The sequence below is a fragment of the Semicossyphus pulcher genome, unplaced genomic scaffold, assembly GCF_022749685.1.
Source record: "Semicossyphus pulcher isolate SPU_LCO1_2020_fin unplaced genomic scaffold, fSemPul1.0.p SCAF_14, whole genome shotgun sequence".
Lineage (NCBI taxonomy): Eukaryota > Metazoa > Chordata > Actinopteri > Labriformes > Labridae > Semicossyphus > Semicossyphus pulcher.
This window is the reverse complement of record NW_027211648.1, coordinates 20,140,806-20,157,329: the sequence shown is the minus strand read 5'-3', so window position 1 is coordinate 20,157,329 and position 16,524 is coordinate 20,140,806. Positions and strand designations below refer to the sequence as shown.

Genomic DNA, 16,524 nt, shown 5'->3' with positions numbered 1-16,524 from the left:
ACTTTATACTTCGGTTATTATGTTAACATTAAAATACTCTTTGCACTTGATAAAAAAGGAATCTCTGAGTAAATATTGTAAAATTAATACTTTTTTTTTTTTTTAATACATACATGCTCATTGTCAACCTCACTGCTGCAGCCAATGAGGAGGTGCAGACGATACCTGAAATTACATGATAGTACTGCTTTAGATATATCATCTGTTATACAACAGTTAGCTCTGACCACGTTATTTGATTGGACAAGAGATTTTCTATGAGTGCTGATATATGGTATAACAGCACTGGGTCTTTTTCTTGTATCACAGTGCTTCAGGTGTTTTTTTTAATACAGCTTATTAATGTCACATAACTGACTCTTATTTCACTGGTCACATGATAGATGCAGATAAATGTACATTATGAAAAATAGCTTGACTACAGGAACATGTAAACCTACACAAAGTAGCAAGTTTGCATGAAAGTGTTTATGTGTTGCTCGGCAACAGTCCAATTCAATTTAAATAAAAATGATTAAATTAAATAAACAACAAATAATAATCTGTTGCAGCTTATACTGTAGCAATAATACAAAGCAATATCACACTCAAGGTTGTGCTGTTATACTGTATATCAGCACTGCTGTGATTAACTTATGATTATATGACTGAATTACAGCCGTGCTGATATTCAGTATATCAGCACTCTTTCAGGTGTGATATTACCTAAATAATTTTCTATGACACAATGCAATGTCCATGTTACAATATCAGAACAGCAGTATTTATTATGGTCACCAGCAGTTAGTTAGCACCAGTTGTTGATAGTTGTTAGTTGTTGATGAAAGGGTGAATGACGACTACTGATTCTCTATGTGAGTGAATTTAAAAGTGGGTTAAATTAAATGTTTTTAATGGTTCGCCAACAAAGAAAACACAATATATGTGTTGCATGTACTGCTATTTTTAATTCCAGACCAGAGGTCAGGCTGTAAACACTAACACTCAAGTCATTTTTACAGTTTGTTCTGTGAGTTTTTGTCAAAAAAAAAGCAACAGACCAAAAAAAGTCCTTTGTGTTTTCCTATTATGTTTCCAATTTAAATGAGATCATAATGGAATCTAAAGGACGGGCATGGACATCTGCTGTTCTTGTGTGTGTTGTGAGGTTTGTATAATGAAAGGTACAAACAACAACAGAAGATGTAGAACTAATTCAAACTATTTTAGCCTAAATATTTATAATCTTTGTATTGTAACTATTGTGAATAAAGATAAAGGTGAAGGCCTGTTCCACATTCATTTTCTTCAGACAACTAAAGAGAAAACAAACAAATGCACGACACATAAAATTGCCACCTCCCTAGCGTGGCATAATTGTCTGCTTTTCCCCAAAAACAGCCAACACACATGCATATTCCTCAGGCATCTCCTTTAATGTAACAATTAGAAGTGGGCTCAGAACATGAAGACACATGAGACGTGTTTAGTGAAGGTCACAAGCAATTACCCAGCCTGGTAAAAGCTGGCATGTCTCACATGGCACCGCTGCACGCCCTCATTAGGCGTGTTCTGCAGCTCAGAGTGGGTCTTGTAGCTATAAAAGAACTGAGCTCGCTGCCTTCCAAGCCTCCTTTTAGAAGAACCTCACCAGCAGGAGCACAAAGAAACTACACATCACCACCTCGGGATCAGATAGGAGTGGACAAACCTTTTTTGTAGAGGAGGGGGCAACTTACACCATGGAATCGGTGTGTTTCTTTACAGGTTGGGCTTGGTTGGCTTTCAACAGGATAAACATTGATCCCTCTCCTTCCTAATTATGAGTAATGAGGGTGTTTTACATTTTAGACTAAATGGTAAACTTAAAGAAAACTACATTTCCAAATACTTTAGTATCGTTTGCTTTCTGTTTGGGTCCTTTTTGGAAATACAAGAAGCAGGAGGTCGTCTCTTACACATTTAGTTGTAAACTAAAAAGCCTCATGTTGGTTCTGGTGAGCTAAATGCACACAATCTGGACCCTGCTTAATAATTTCCATACCGAGCACTGAGATCATTTAACTCACAAACAGTAAATCAAAAACGTAGGCACAAGAAAGGCTCTTCAATAAAACACCATGGTTCATACAGTTTGGAAAGAAAATTGAAACCATGAAAAGAAAATATGCTCATTCTGCAAAGACACAATTATCTGGACATTGTTATTCTGTTTACCTGATGAGGGACAATTCTGCACACTGTTAGTTCTAAATGAAACTTGATGCATCCCTGCTACTAGTTATTGAGGCATTTCTTTCTTGTACCAAGAAGTCAGTGGTAGGCCTTGGCTGTGTTAGGTTTGCACACACACACACACACACACACACACACACACACAGTAATAGGCACGCACACACACAAACTTGAATGCCTGCAGGTAGTTTATTAATTCCAGCTCTGTATCATTAACATAGCAGATATAAAGTAACATCAGCTAAACCGCACCTGAAACATTTTAAAAGTATAATTTCCACTACATACCTTCAGACTCACATGCACGCGCACGCGCGCACACCCACACACACACCCACACCTCTTTGAGACAATGAAAAATAGGACTTTAAATGCGTCTTAAGACTTTAAAGACAAAGCACACTTGAGGAAGTGAATCCTTTGATGACACTTAAAACCAACACCAATATTTACTGACGGGGGTCGGTGCACCTCGTGGGTGTCATGTGTCGATCGGATGAGTTCACATGTCTCTGATCTAAAAGCGATTTGGGAGGACATTTCACACTTTGAAGGCCGGAGTCTATCAGCGGGATAGTTCGTTGTCTTATCTCGCAAACAAATATCATGGAAGCTTATTTAAATAAAAATAATCGACGCCTACATTTGAGATAAAGGGATAATATGCCCTAAAACGAAACGCAGGTTTAAACGACATTAGTATATTATCTGGAGGTCATCAAAAAGACGCTCTAAGCATCAGCTGAATTATTTCCTCATCATAGCAAGATTTTTTTTAAATGCAAAACAGCGCTTTTAGCTTGACACATTAATATTTGCCTGTCAAACTCATAGTGCAGACATGCATTTGTTACATTATAAATGTGATACACTAGCTATAACGCGTCTATCTTTTAACAACAATAAGGTAATGAAAACGTAATGACGTTTGGCGTTTAGTCAGTGACCATGATTGGAAATAGCCACCATCATTATTAAAATGAATCTTCAAGAAGTTTTTACAGGAAAACGAAAAATGTATTTCGCACCACCTGCCTTACAGTGTCCTTCTATAACCTTCGTGTTGTGCATGGCTTTAGTTCATGAGGCTCAGGTGTCGTTTAAAGGTTAAAAACAATACAGCATTTAGTTTGTGTTTCGTTTAAATTCTCCTGATGACAGGGGAGTGGAAACTTGACTCTGTGCACCTCGAAGATAAAAATGTCAATAGTGTAAAACTTTCACCGTCAGTCATTGAGCTGTGGGGAAATAGGCATAGGCCTATTTTAAATGACATACTGAGGACTGCATTAGGTGTTATGTTGGCTTATATCACATGAACACACTTTATATTCTGGAAAAAGAGGGAAGCCGTTCAAGATTGTTTTTGTTTGGTCACACATGAGGAACCCAAACACAGACGGTTGCAAAGCTGCACACCTGATGTATGCGCACAATGTATAAACGCATTAACGGTTGTTCTGTTTTCCAAACACATAAATTATTTATTGATAGTATTATTTATAAGGCCCGCCTTCCTTTCTTTATAAATGTAGGCCTACTTGGTTTCAGTGAATTAAACATTTTAGAGAGAACTGTTAAAATAACGTAAGATAATAAAACCACACCTCCGACCTCGTCGTGCCTATATCTTTAATCGAGCTCTGCTGTTTATCTAACCTGCATAGCATGAATTTACACTGTTGAAAACCAAACCTGCTTTCGCGCACATTTCTGCTTTTGATAAAAGCAAAAATTTTCAGGGGAAAAAAATGAAAAACGTTTTCATACACAAGCTGTTGGTTATCACTTTGCTCGTTTGTAATCTATCGACTATAAATGCCTGAAAGAAATAAAAAAAAACAAAGTAAAAAAGTAAAATGTCATTGGCGTTACATAGACTGCATTCACTGTGCGTGTTTTTTATTTTCACATTCTAGTCATCCAAAGACTTTTTAAAGACTTTAAATAAACTTATATTTCGTTAAATTCAACCAAGCCATCAGAAAACGCCTATAGCATTGTAATGCAATGCTTATAATAGCATTGCAAAATGATGTAAAAGAAAACATTGGTATTTGAAAGTTGCAGAGGTTTACTACAGAAAAATGACTGATATAAAGTTATATTTGATAAAGCGGACAAGCTAAGGAAAACGGCACTAAATATAATATAACATAAGACGTTATTTTACGCACTCTCTCCATTAATGTTCTGCTGAGGTGTAACAAAGGGGTTTACCTACCCCGCAAATATTGCACGAGTCAAAGAAGTTAGACTGTCTGCTGACAGAACTGTGCAATTCCTACGTTGTCCAGATGAGGGGAGTCCAGCCAGCCAAGCAAAGACAGACAGACAGACAGACAGACAGACAGAAGAGAGACGGATACGTGTGAGTGAGAGAAGTGACACAGACAGAATGAGACTGAGGGAGACTTAAAACACACTATAAAAATAATAACTTATACTCAGCAGCAGCAGGTGTTGTTTCCTCCTGTGTGTAACGAATACCCGCACTCTGCATCATGCATGCAAATCCAGCGTGCAAAAAAATAGATATTGTTCACGCATCCAGACGCGCAGACGGCCCAATAAAAAGGTCCATGGGTTCTAACTCTAAAGCGATCTTCTCCTGCACCAAGACTCCGCTCCTCTGACCCACCTGATGCTTTCCATGTGCCCTGCTCCCAGGTTTGGATGGGTGAAGTGGCGAAAGGAGACAGAAGGGAGAGAGGCGGTGGGGTGGTGCTGGGGGTGGTGGGGATAGGGACACTGCACCTTGTTACCATTGGGTCGACTGTTAAGTTTTACAAGTTACGTTTTGCAGGCTTATAAACGATACCTTCTAAACTTCCACAGGAAACTCCGAGAACATGCTGTGATAATGTTCGTCTCCGGCATCCAGTCGATATCCCCATAGTCTGGGAGCGCTGCGATCTACAGGGGGATCGATTACATGAGCCCCTTCCCATGTCTGATGCTCCAACACTGGCTTATAAAAATAAAAAAAGACTCAGGCTGCTGGTGAGGACGTCTCATTTTGCTCTGATGGTCAAATGGCTCCTCAAATTCTCAGCTTGTCCAAAAATGCCCTGTTATATGCAGGAAATAGATTTTATTGTGAAAATATTTCATGCACTTTAATAAGAAATCAAAAGTGTGAAATGATTTTGTTGTATTGGCATGCTTATCCTCTGCTGGATAACTTCAGTAGTGTTGATGTTATTTGTGAATATATTTTATGTTTTTATCATACAAATCATAAACTTCTCATTAAGATGCAGATGGGTTTCCAAGACAACACTAATCCAAAACGCACACATATTTAAAGAAAAAACAGTAAAGTAAAAGTTATTATAAAAAACAATATATAAGCGTCCCATAAATATAAATTAGATGCCTATTTTTAATTAACTGATTATTGCAATTTAATTGAATTATACCCCTCCCGTTTAATATTTTAAATCAATTATCATACTCCCTGTGTTGCACATTAAAAATAGGTGTCACCATTTTTTATGTCCGCTGTAAAGAAAAAAAATAGTTAAATGTAATTTTAGAGAGGAATTCATTGTTAGCCATTCCAGGCAGGTCTACCGATCACTGTCATTCCAGTGAACATATGTGGAAGTCCTTACCAGAGGGCTGCATGCTGGATGAACCGTTTCCCTTTCTGCCACTTCCCCTATGCAAAAATATAAAAGGAGGCTGCACGGCTCCAACCGGATGGGGTTTGTATTGGCTGACAGCGTTTCCAGCGCAGGACGACCAATGAAGCCGAGGCAGAGGCTCGGCGTATAACAGTGAAGATTGACGTGGAGGACGCGTCAAATTAATTCCAGCCAACTTCGGACTCCCTGGGATAACTCCTATTTGCTTTGATCGGATGAAGATCACTTTGGTGCCCTTCTACCTTGCAGTGACTTGCCTCCAAAAAAGAAGAAGGGGGCGCGCTGTACTCGGAGGAGATTTTAAGAGGTCTCTTTTTCCTCTTCTGGGGCTCAGTCCTCCTGTTCCCCTTCCTTCGCTGCTTTCGCTCGGACGCTTTCAGCCATTTGAAGGGGCACCTATATTTCCCAGCATCTCGGAACATATAGGCAAATGGGTAAGCCTGCGTTACCATCTGAATGCTTCACTGACAGGGTGCTTATGGACGCGTATCCAGACTCGCACGCCTGCGTAAAGACAGAAATAAGCATTTGTTTCTTATCCAAGTTGCAGAGGAAGACTGTCTTTTCAGGTTTACTACATGGTGGATATTTCTAGCTGTTGCTTTCTGTTTAAATCTTAAATGGAACCACACCAGCAATTATCCTATGAAGAGTGTGTCTTTGAAGAGCTCTCGAGTGTCAAATCCTAAATCTCGCCATTTGTAATATTTTTGTTGTTGCATACGCAGGGATAGCGGAGTTTACACCCAGCCAAACAGTTTACACACTTGTGTAAAGTTACAAAATAGCGGTTACACACCAGAAGTTACTACTTTGTGTAGGCTGACACATGTTATTCAACTTTGTAACCTCAGTTTAGGGTGTAAATTACAGGACTTGGTCTGTGCCAGTCTGACTGAAAAGTTGTCTCTTAATACTTAACACATAATTGTTTTATGAAATAATATTTCTAGGCAGAATAAGTTCATTACACAAACATTAAAAGGAGATTGTGTATTATTTGCTACATTTGTCAGACGTGCATGCATGTGCTCTCCTCTTACAGTTTAAATATTTGACCTGTGTCTTTATTCCCCTGCAGAGCAAACTTATGGAGAGGTGAACCAGTTAGGCGGCGTGTTCGTCAATGGTCGACCGCTGCCCAATGCCATTCGGTTAAGAATAGTGGAGCTGGCTCAGCTCGGGATCAGACCCTGTGATATAAGCCGACAGCTCCGAGTCTCCCACGGCTGCGTGAGCAAGATTTTGGCGAGGTACAACGAGACGGGCTCCATCTTACCCGGTGCCATCGGTGGAAGCAAACCGAGGGTCACGACGCCTAACGTGGTGAAAAATATCAGGGAATACAAACAAAGCGACCCCGGGATCTTTGCCTGGGAGATCCGGGACAGGCTTTTGGCAGATGGAGTTTGTGATAAATACAATGTCCCGTCAGTTAGCTCGATCAGCAGGATTTTACGCAACAAAATTGGAAATCTCTCCCAGCCCAACCAGTACGAGAGCAGCAAGCAGGCCTCTGCGCAGGCCGGGCTCTCCTACAACCACATATACCCCTACACCTACCCCAACACCATGTCGCCCACTGGCACTAAAATGGGCAGCCCTCCTGGAGTACCGGTGACGGCTGGACATATGAGCATTTCCAGGGCTTGGCCTTCTGCACACACCGTCAGCAACATCCTCGGTATCCGCGCCTTCATGGATCCTGCAGGTGAGGAAAACACAAGCACCCTCAGCTCCGTGAGAAATCTTAGGCCGCTGCGTCTCTGTGCCACATATGTAAGCCTTTAGCTCCCAGTGTTCTCAAATCAGAGCTCAATAAACCTGTGGAGCTGGTTATTATTGTGTTATTCTGCATGATGAATTGCTATAGCACTCCGCACAACCTGTTCTGGCAGCAGGCAGGACAATGTGTCTATTGGTGGTGGTACAGGCCTCCGTTTCAACATTCAGCCAGAAGGCAGTAAGTCCACTCTCAATAGCCCTTTTCATGGGATGATGCAATTGCAAACACTTTGCTCACCTGCTATATCCCCCCAATCCGTCAAGTAGTCATTACAGGCATTTTTCTTTGCCATTCTGGTCCTTTAGTCACTGTTTTCCTCCACTGTTAAGTTGCCTGGGTCAGTGTATTGTAGTTCCATAATGGCCAACATAATTTAAATTTCAAAAAAAAGTAAAATAATTTATAGATATAGATGGATAGATAGACATGTATTCATAAAATATTATTTTCTGATTAATTCAGCTTGAATGTATAAACCTATTTATAAAAAGAATGTGCGTGAAAGTAACACATGGAGGCAGGCATTTACAAGGTATCATAAGCATAAACAATTTCAATATAAATGATGAAATATGAGATTTTCTAATCAGCTGTTGTTTCCTCTTAACTTCATGTAGTTTTGTTTTTATTATTTTCTCTGAGATACATATTCTTATACGATACGGTTATTACAAACTATTACGCACATTATTGAAAATGTAATAATTTTTATATTAATTAAAATATTAGAGGAAAAAGTTCAGTTTCACACAACTTTAACTTTAACACAATTATAGAAAGTCCTATTTTTTTTTTAAATATAAGTATTCTTTATAGCCCAGACAGGGTTATACTTTTACCCTTTTTGATAATGTGTTTAATTAACATACTTAATTATAATAAATTATAAAGCCAAATTGGACTGCAATGGTTTTTAGTGTTATGTTATGTAATGTAATGTTTTGTTTTGTTTTTTTAGTTGTTGTTGTTGTTGTTGTTTTTCTTGGAGAGTTGACTCTTTTTAGCCAATATTTGACATGAAGTTACTGTTTCTTGATCAGCCATTGCTGGGACGGAGGGATATGGACCAAAAATGGAGGAGTGGAGCAGCGTCAACAGAGCAGCTTTCCCCGCAGCTCACACAGTCAACGGGATAGACAAATCAGCTATTGATGCCGACATAAAATACGCACAGGTAAAAAAAAATATATATATTATAAATAAATACGCTAATAAATAACCGTATATTGAATATTTACACAGTCTGTAACGTTTCTACACCAAGTATGAAAAAGTGTGTACAATTAAGCCTTTTTATTTTCTTTATGGAAGACAGCCCAAATAGTTAGTGTAAAAATGCGCAGAGGCCTTTTGTAAATGTACTGCTCTCGCTACAAATGCCTGTGACAGAGATGTGATCATTTCGAGGAACCTCAACAAAGTCGAAGAAGGGCGCAGAACTCTGCTGATAACATTTTAACCCCGAGACTCCCGGGAGACATGCCAATTATAACTTCTGTTTTAGGACTGAGATGCATGTCAGCGGAAAGCTGTGTATACACAATCTAATTAATCTTATTTACTCTACTTTAAATTACCATCACCATCATTGAGAACGACTGCTGAAGGCCGGGGGTCACTTCTCCATACAATGAGAAGTGCTGTGCGTTCAGACTTTACTTTATTTCATCCATGACTTATCTGTTTGCCCGCAGCCCTCCTCGACCCTGTCCAGTTATGTGTCCGCGTGCGCGTACTCTCCCACCAACCAGTACGGGGTGTACAGCGGGCCTGCGGGCGGCTACGTGGCCCCGGGCCACCACCACTGGCAGGCTCAGAGTCCGGCCCTGTCCCACCCGGGCGGCGGAATGAACATGCACGCGGGGGAGATCCACTCACCGATGGCCTTCAAGCACCAGACCCGAGAAGGTAGAGAGCGTGGAGAGGGAGGGAGGGCACAGTTTAAAGTGGACCGACGTGCTAACGTGTATTCTCTCTGGGATCTAGCTGCTTTCTAGAGTATAGATTTTTTTTGACTGTTTATTATTATTATTATTGCTCATTTATGACCCCATTCTTTTCTCCCTCACACACACATTTGCAATAATAATAATTGCGCAACGACAATTCACCAAATCCCAAACGAGGCCAAAGTATGTGCTAATTAACCTGCACAATATTGACCTTCCAGACTTGGCCAGCGTTAGACCCACAGTGGACATGTTATGCACACATTTAAAAAAATGTATTTTTCTATTTGACTTTTTTCTATTACATTTTTATTTTTTTAAAGAAAGACGCTGCTTGTTAATAACGGAATATGTCAAATGTGCTCGGGCTTGTGGTGAAAATAACTCAGGTCACATGCATTTTCCTCTCGGGGATTAGATAATATTTTAACCTGAAGGTGCACGCGCAGGCTAATTGTGTTTCCTCTTCGTGTTGTGCAGGAGACAGAAAGCCTCCCAGTCCGCTGAGCAAACAGCAGCAACAACATGAAGACTTGAACAGCGTGCACGGACTTAGTCTCGCTACCTCACCATCATAACCAGGACTTATACCACCTTAATTACCAGACCCATTAAACTGAACTCATTTCAACAACTCCAACAGTAAGTGTGAACACCGCCGGCTTGTTTCCCCGCGCGTGTGTAGCTACAGTCACACACAGGCCTCTTCACGTTCATTATGAATACAGGACAGCTCTATCGGCCTGCATGGCCACATGAATGTAACTTGCATGGATGTATCGGTGTTTCCCCTCATTGGTTGATAGTTTTTTTGTCTTCATTGAAATATTACACGATGCTGGGCTGAATGTTCTCTCATGGAGACAGCAGGCTTAAAAACATACTTTTTTTAAAACAGTCTTTCATTGATGTTTTATTCTTAAACTAGGGGCTATTCTGTAATCCGCCAAACTTGTTGTTGTGACCTTTATTTGTGGCCATGATCTCGATTCTACAGTGACTCAACGATGTGAACGAAGAGATAAATTGTCTAAATGTAAAATATTTGCCAAAGCTTTAATTATATATTTTTATAATTTCATTGTAAATATTCAAAAATAAAGGCTTTTTAAATGCCACATGTTGTCGTAGCTTATATTATTTCAGCACAGATCCTTAAAGGTGCGTAATCCTCGCTTCATCTCGTTGGTTGAGGCCCCTTATGGAAGTTTGATGCATATGGGGGCACGTGATATTTTAAAGGCAGCGGAAATTGTTTTCCATGAAGTCAATTTTTTTTTTCTGGTTTCTTTTTTATTTTATTCTTTCTGTTATTAACTTGAAATTTAGTTTGACTTCAACAAAGTGACTGTTTGCGCTTTCTTAAAGGCTTAAACCATCTGTTTCATTGCAGTATTCCAAGTAGACGGTAAAACGATGACTGTTAAAATAGAAGCTTGACCAAGCAGGTCGGACGCTGATGTGACAGCGTGGCTGTAAATCGCATAGGCCGCATTTGAACTGTATATAGCCAGAGGACACACTCTAAGTTTTGCATCACATTTAATAATAAGATGGCTACTGAGTCATTGCGTCTTGGGTACTTGGAAAAGTGTCTTCCCGTCTCTTCCACGGTTCCCTTCACAATCTGGGCGCCTGCGCTGATGTTATCTGCTGTAACTGATACCTGCCGTGATGGGAATCAGAGATGTGATCACGCACATTAATGAATAATGGTGTGTACAGTCAGGAGAGCAGCTGACGATCCAAATCTTCCCACATGCGGCCTTAGAGTTTAATCGTTTACAAATGACTAAACTTGTCCCGTAAAGGCCTGTATGATCTGCTCACTCTCTGTACTGTTCCTCCCTGTGTGCCCAGCAACCTGCCTTTCGGTACCGTCTCACAGCGCTCTGAACTGTGCGTCACTGGGGCTCGTTAATGCTAGGTGTGAACTGCATGGGCTTAGAGCTGACCGCTTGTGATCGGATCAACCAGGACAGATGCGTAATACCAAATGTGAACAGGGCCTATGTCACCACGTTTTCTGATCTTGCCTCCATCTTTGGCTCATTTGAATGATGTCTGTTGTAGTTTTTTTACGATGTTTTTCTATACATTCTGCCTAAACTAATATAGGTTACATAAGTAATCCAATTGATGTATTTATATAAGGTAAAATTGTTTAAATATTTGTTTTTTTGGAAGAAAAAACCTCTCCATGTTCTGTCTGCGTCTTATCCTTTACTTTGAATCGCATGATGCGTTTCTGCTTTAGTCCATAACTTCGTGGAATAGGTGACGTTGTAGTTTAATTTTCTAATTTAATTAGAATTAAACTCCTGCGAAAATGTAGGCCTAATCAGAACCTTTTCGTTTTATCACACAGACTGAATAGTTCGTTTTTTGAAGTTAAGAAGAGGTTGAACTTTCTTTTTAACTTACAGCTAATTATTTTTTCTGTTGCTTATTAATATCAGCAGACACAAAATATTAATATGCTGTAGTTTGTTATAAAGTTTAACGTTACAGTTCATAAAAAATATTAACTTAGGGGAAAAATGCATAAATAAAATAAGTTTTCATAATTTTTTATAAAATGTTAAATAAAATGTTTTTGCAGGCAGTTTTTAGTTTTAACAACTTACATGTCCTTTTGTTATTAAACTGAACTCTCTGGAGTGTTGATCAGCATCCAGCAAACCACCTGCAGCTCCTCTCTAGTGCTTTAATACATTATGCTGAGTTAACTGAGTGAGAGGGAATGTGTCCAACACACTTGGTCTGGTGACCGGCCTGTGACCTTCAGTGTGAACGCAATCAGGAAGTTAAAAATATTTTACAATGACTTTTTTAAACCTTGATCTTGACAGACATGAAAAAGTGTTCTACAGCAAAGTTTTCCTCCCTGTTAGTTCTTTATGAATTATATTTGTTATCCCAAAAATCACTGTTATTGTTCAAAACACATTGGCCCGTGAGCTGTCATGTAGACCGAGAAATACTTTGACGTTGATTCCAAAGAGCTCAGACAGATAAAAGGTGAATGTTGATTTGTTCTATTAGAGTTTCAGTCATTTCCGTTATGTGCTGAAGTTGTATGGACAGAAGTTGATTGTGAAAAATGCAAGCCCACTTTATCCAACAAGAAAAGACTAAAAAAAAACCTAAATAACAAACATGATCACTCTCACTGAAAATCATTGGACTCAGTGACTTTGTTGATTTACGGACACATACCTGTCTATACAGGGCAGTTGGAACTGAAAGTCAGCCACCCTAGAACAAGGGCATAGTGTTGAAAAAGTGCAGTTTTTCATTTCAGTATAGGGGTTATTTTCAGGCTAGAGATAACAGTATTTGAATATTTCCTACATTTAGTTTTTAACATGTAAACATAAAAGGTAATGATTGCTATACTCAAATGCGAGCGAAAATGTTATGTATAACAAAACTGGGGAACACTGGAATATTGGTGCCCTGTGTGCTCCATTTCTGAGTCCCTGATTCCTTTCCCTTTTTTCAGCTAAACCCCAAGTGTGTCAGTCTATCCAAACATTAGGATGGCCTATGAGTACACACGCTCCCTGACTGGAGTCGTTCTGTTTTCCCGGATACCACTCGGGGTTCGGAAAACACTCCTTCATGGTGGCGGGGTTACTTCCTGCGGGACCTCTGGTCATCAATCAGGCCGGAGAGTGATACCCCCCACTGCGTCCTCTGCAGACCCTCTGTGCTGGAAGGGCAGCAGGTGGGCAGCTTTTACATGGCTGTTTGCTATTGATGAAGAGCACAAAAACACAATGTGTATTCAGTTTTTTTTAAATGGATGCCGCAGAGGCCACTTTTTTTCAGCACAGAATAACCTTACAGATTTTTGTGTATTTTGAAAATTTGTCCAAATCCCACAGAGCAATCATTTCTTTTATTTCTTATTGTTAAAGCCCAGTTCTATCTACATAGAACAACAGCTATTTTATCCAAACATGTGATTGTTATTATATCATTCCATGCAATTATTTTCTTTTAATCGATGTATATTGATGCAAAATTTATTTGAAAAAATCCAATTTGTCCCTTTTACTTTACTGTCCTCTATAAAACTTACTTGAAAGAACAACAGACCCTTGTGGTTAAAGGAGACTTAACATTTACTCTGCGCTGTAACAAGGCAGTTTTTCATTGAAACTACTGAAACACAAGTGTGCAGGTGCCCAGACTTACACATTGTACATTACTCTGATCTCCAGGTTCCTAAGTACCTCTGACACTAAAACCTGAGAGGATTCTCAATTGCCACAATCTCAAACAGATACTTGGAGAGATGGGTAGAAAACTTGGCCTCCTTCATCCTAATAGATAAAATATAAATCACTAATAATAATCCAAGCAGCAGCAGAACAGGGACAGAGTTTCCTAAATAAGCAAGAACAAGCGCTACTTTCTTTGACTGTAACAGTTCATCAGTGTCTGCCGTGTGTACAGGATGGATTGAGTGCTCTGTGGAGACCAAAGTTCAGTTTATGTATTGGACACTTTGCTGGGTTTGATTTAAGACATTTGATATTATCTGCGCTCTTTGTGTTGAGGTGGGAAACTACCTCAGGCTGGCCAGAAGTCTTTCACTCAATTGTTCATTTTCTCTTCTTCTGCTTGACTTAGAGTCAACAGGAGAGCATCTCAGGACAGGCGACATGGCAGGACAGACAGGTCTTGGAAAAAGCAAAGAAAGATACACGAGAAAGCTTTTAAAAAGAGAATGGCAAGTTGGCAAAGTGTCAAATTCTGAAATAAAAAGGCTGTTGTTAGCCCAACGCTGAACTTTCAAATGAAATGACTTACCATGGAGACATGTTGCATGCAAACACGGACACTGCTGAAACATGTTCCTGTCACGGTCTCTGACAGGCACGATATTATTGTGATATCTTCGTCAAAGTTATTAATACATTTTTGATAATAGCTGAAAGTCCACTGTTTACGCTGTCTGGCATTTACACGAACAGAAGACAAGAAAAGTGATTCAGGCTCTGAAATGTTCAACGTTCACAATGACGTACACGGGAGAAGTTTAATACTGTTATATGACCAATTTGTAAGTGATGCATTCAAGTCTTTACCACCCAAAACTAAAACACAGAAGCAGTGGGTCTGTAACGATGTCATCCTTGTAATGTAATCACCATTGAGTTTTGTTTTTTTCCGCTGACTGTCCACAGGATTTCCAAGCAGGCAGAGTTACAGCTCTGTAGTCTCCAGGAAGATAAATCTCTCCCTCCCATGTTCTTACTCGCTCTGCCAGCTCACCACATCAACCAGCTGCTCTGAAAGCAGAGGGGACTGAGACATGATGATGACATTTAGCTTTCTAAATGAAAACGTATCATTTCACATTTGCTCTCAGGAGATTCTGCCGCTGCTTTTGGTCCTCGGAGGATACAGCAATAAACAGAATAACCACAGGATAACACTGAATTGCAGAGTCCAGCTTTTATTATTACATGCAGATGACTAAGAGAGCATGAAATTATGTCTGCAAACACAATTAAAAAGCACCCTTTGAAAAAACAGTCATGAAAGTCGGCATATTTTTGTACAGCGAAGAATGCTTGTTATTTGAGTATGTAAATATCAACAGGCGATTTTGAAGTGGAAGTCTATTTCAGTGATCTGGGCACAGAGAGACAGTCCTCTGTGCAGAGGGATTCTCTCTAATTTGTGGAGACTATAGAATTAATGTTCTGCCCTGCTGCCCATCTGTGACTTATTTAAAGTGTGCTGAAACATATACTGTGCTTGAATGTTGCCACACGCATGCCAAACGCCACCAGCGAAAAAGCTATGTGCTGTTAGATCTGAGGGTTGCCTTCAACGTGATTTTTTGGCTCAAATTCTTATTAGGTGATAATAAGATGATGACTGTACTCACAAAAATGCGAGCGGTTAACCACCGTACTGTCTGTTGGTTTGTGGGGGGAAAAATCCTGCCTGAATCTCAGTGGGATCTTTGAAATGAGAGAAGAGACGTTTCTGTGTTTAGAACAAATATCAGTTCCTTGCATGAAGCATATAAAACACTGGAATAAGCTTCGTTTTGACAAAATACATTTGTTCTTTGCAATATTTTGGGGGCTGGTTTTATTCTCTCTCTACATATATATATTTTGGCCTTGTATGCCTTCATTGAGGGAGAGAGGACGGTGGATGGTGTCGGGGGGAGAGAGTGGGGATGGCACGTGACGGGGGGACGAGGGCTTGGAGTCAAGCCAGGGGCCGCTGCATCGAGGGCTGAGGCCTCTGTATATGGGACCCCCAATTTAACCGCTGAGCTAAACCAGGGCCCCTTATTATATATTTTTGCAACTGTCAAGAATCCCTTTTGAGATCAAAAGCAATGATGCATTAATCCATCTCAATATTTTGTAACCCTGTCTGTGGCATTCAGTTGTAAGCCCACATGTTCCTATTAAAAAACGTACATTTTCAAACATGAATCACAAGTATTTTTTTTCTTTAAAAAATATTATTAATTCATTCAAACAGCTGTACACTGTAGTTTTTTTTTTACAAAACATTAAATCGAACAGGACTAATTCATGCATTTGTTGGGTACTATTTTCAGCGGCGGAGTAATGCACATTTTGTGCTATATTGTATTTACAGCTCAAAATAAACTACTGTGGGTGTGATGGAAGAACATGTCAGTGTGACTCATTGCTGTTTAATAATACTTTGCACAAAAATATTACAATGTTTAAAAAAAAATGGTTTTATAAGTTGTGTTTTGTAAAGGCAAAGTAACTCATATTGCTAACTGTAACTATGACCGTGGCCTTAAAGAGGTCGAGTTTGTTATAAGCAAATAGTAACCCAGTTTGTGGGCCTTCCGTGGGCATTACCTAAGATTCCAGATGAGATAACAGGAAGCAGAGTACACTAGCGTGTA

The 16,524-nt window shown here is 39.7% G+C and overlaps 1 protein-coding gene across 1 annotated transcript; it reads left to right on the top strand.

Moving 5' to 3' along the window:
• Positions 1-6,017: 6,017 nt before the first annotated feature.
• Positions 6,018-10,717, top strand: pax1a (paired box 1a). Its single transcript, XM_069662483.1, has 5 exons — positions 6,018-6,298; positions 6,946-7,575; positions 8,691-8,824; positions 9,345-9,558; positions 10,080-10,717. The coding sequence occupies exons 1-5, from the start codon at positions 6,295-6,297 to the stop codon at positions 10,175-10,177; spliced, it is 1,080 nt and encodes a 359-aa protein (XP_069518584.1). The 5' UTR covers positions 6,018-6,294; the 3' UTR covers positions 10,178-10,717.
• The last annotated feature ends 5,807 nt before the right edge of the window (positions 10,718-16,524 follow it).

Bases quoted from the DNA above. Each gene is read 5' to 3' on its own strand.
- pax1a (XM_069662483.1), top strand. The intron at 8,825-9,344 runs GTAAAAAAAAAT...GTTTGCCCGCAG, and splicing joins CCGACATAAAATACGCACAG to CCCTCCTCGACCCTGTCCAG. The intron at 9,559-10,079 runs GTAGAGAGCGTG...CGTGTTGTGCAG, and splicing joins CAAGCACCAGACCCGAGAAG to GAGACAGAAAGCCTCCCAGT.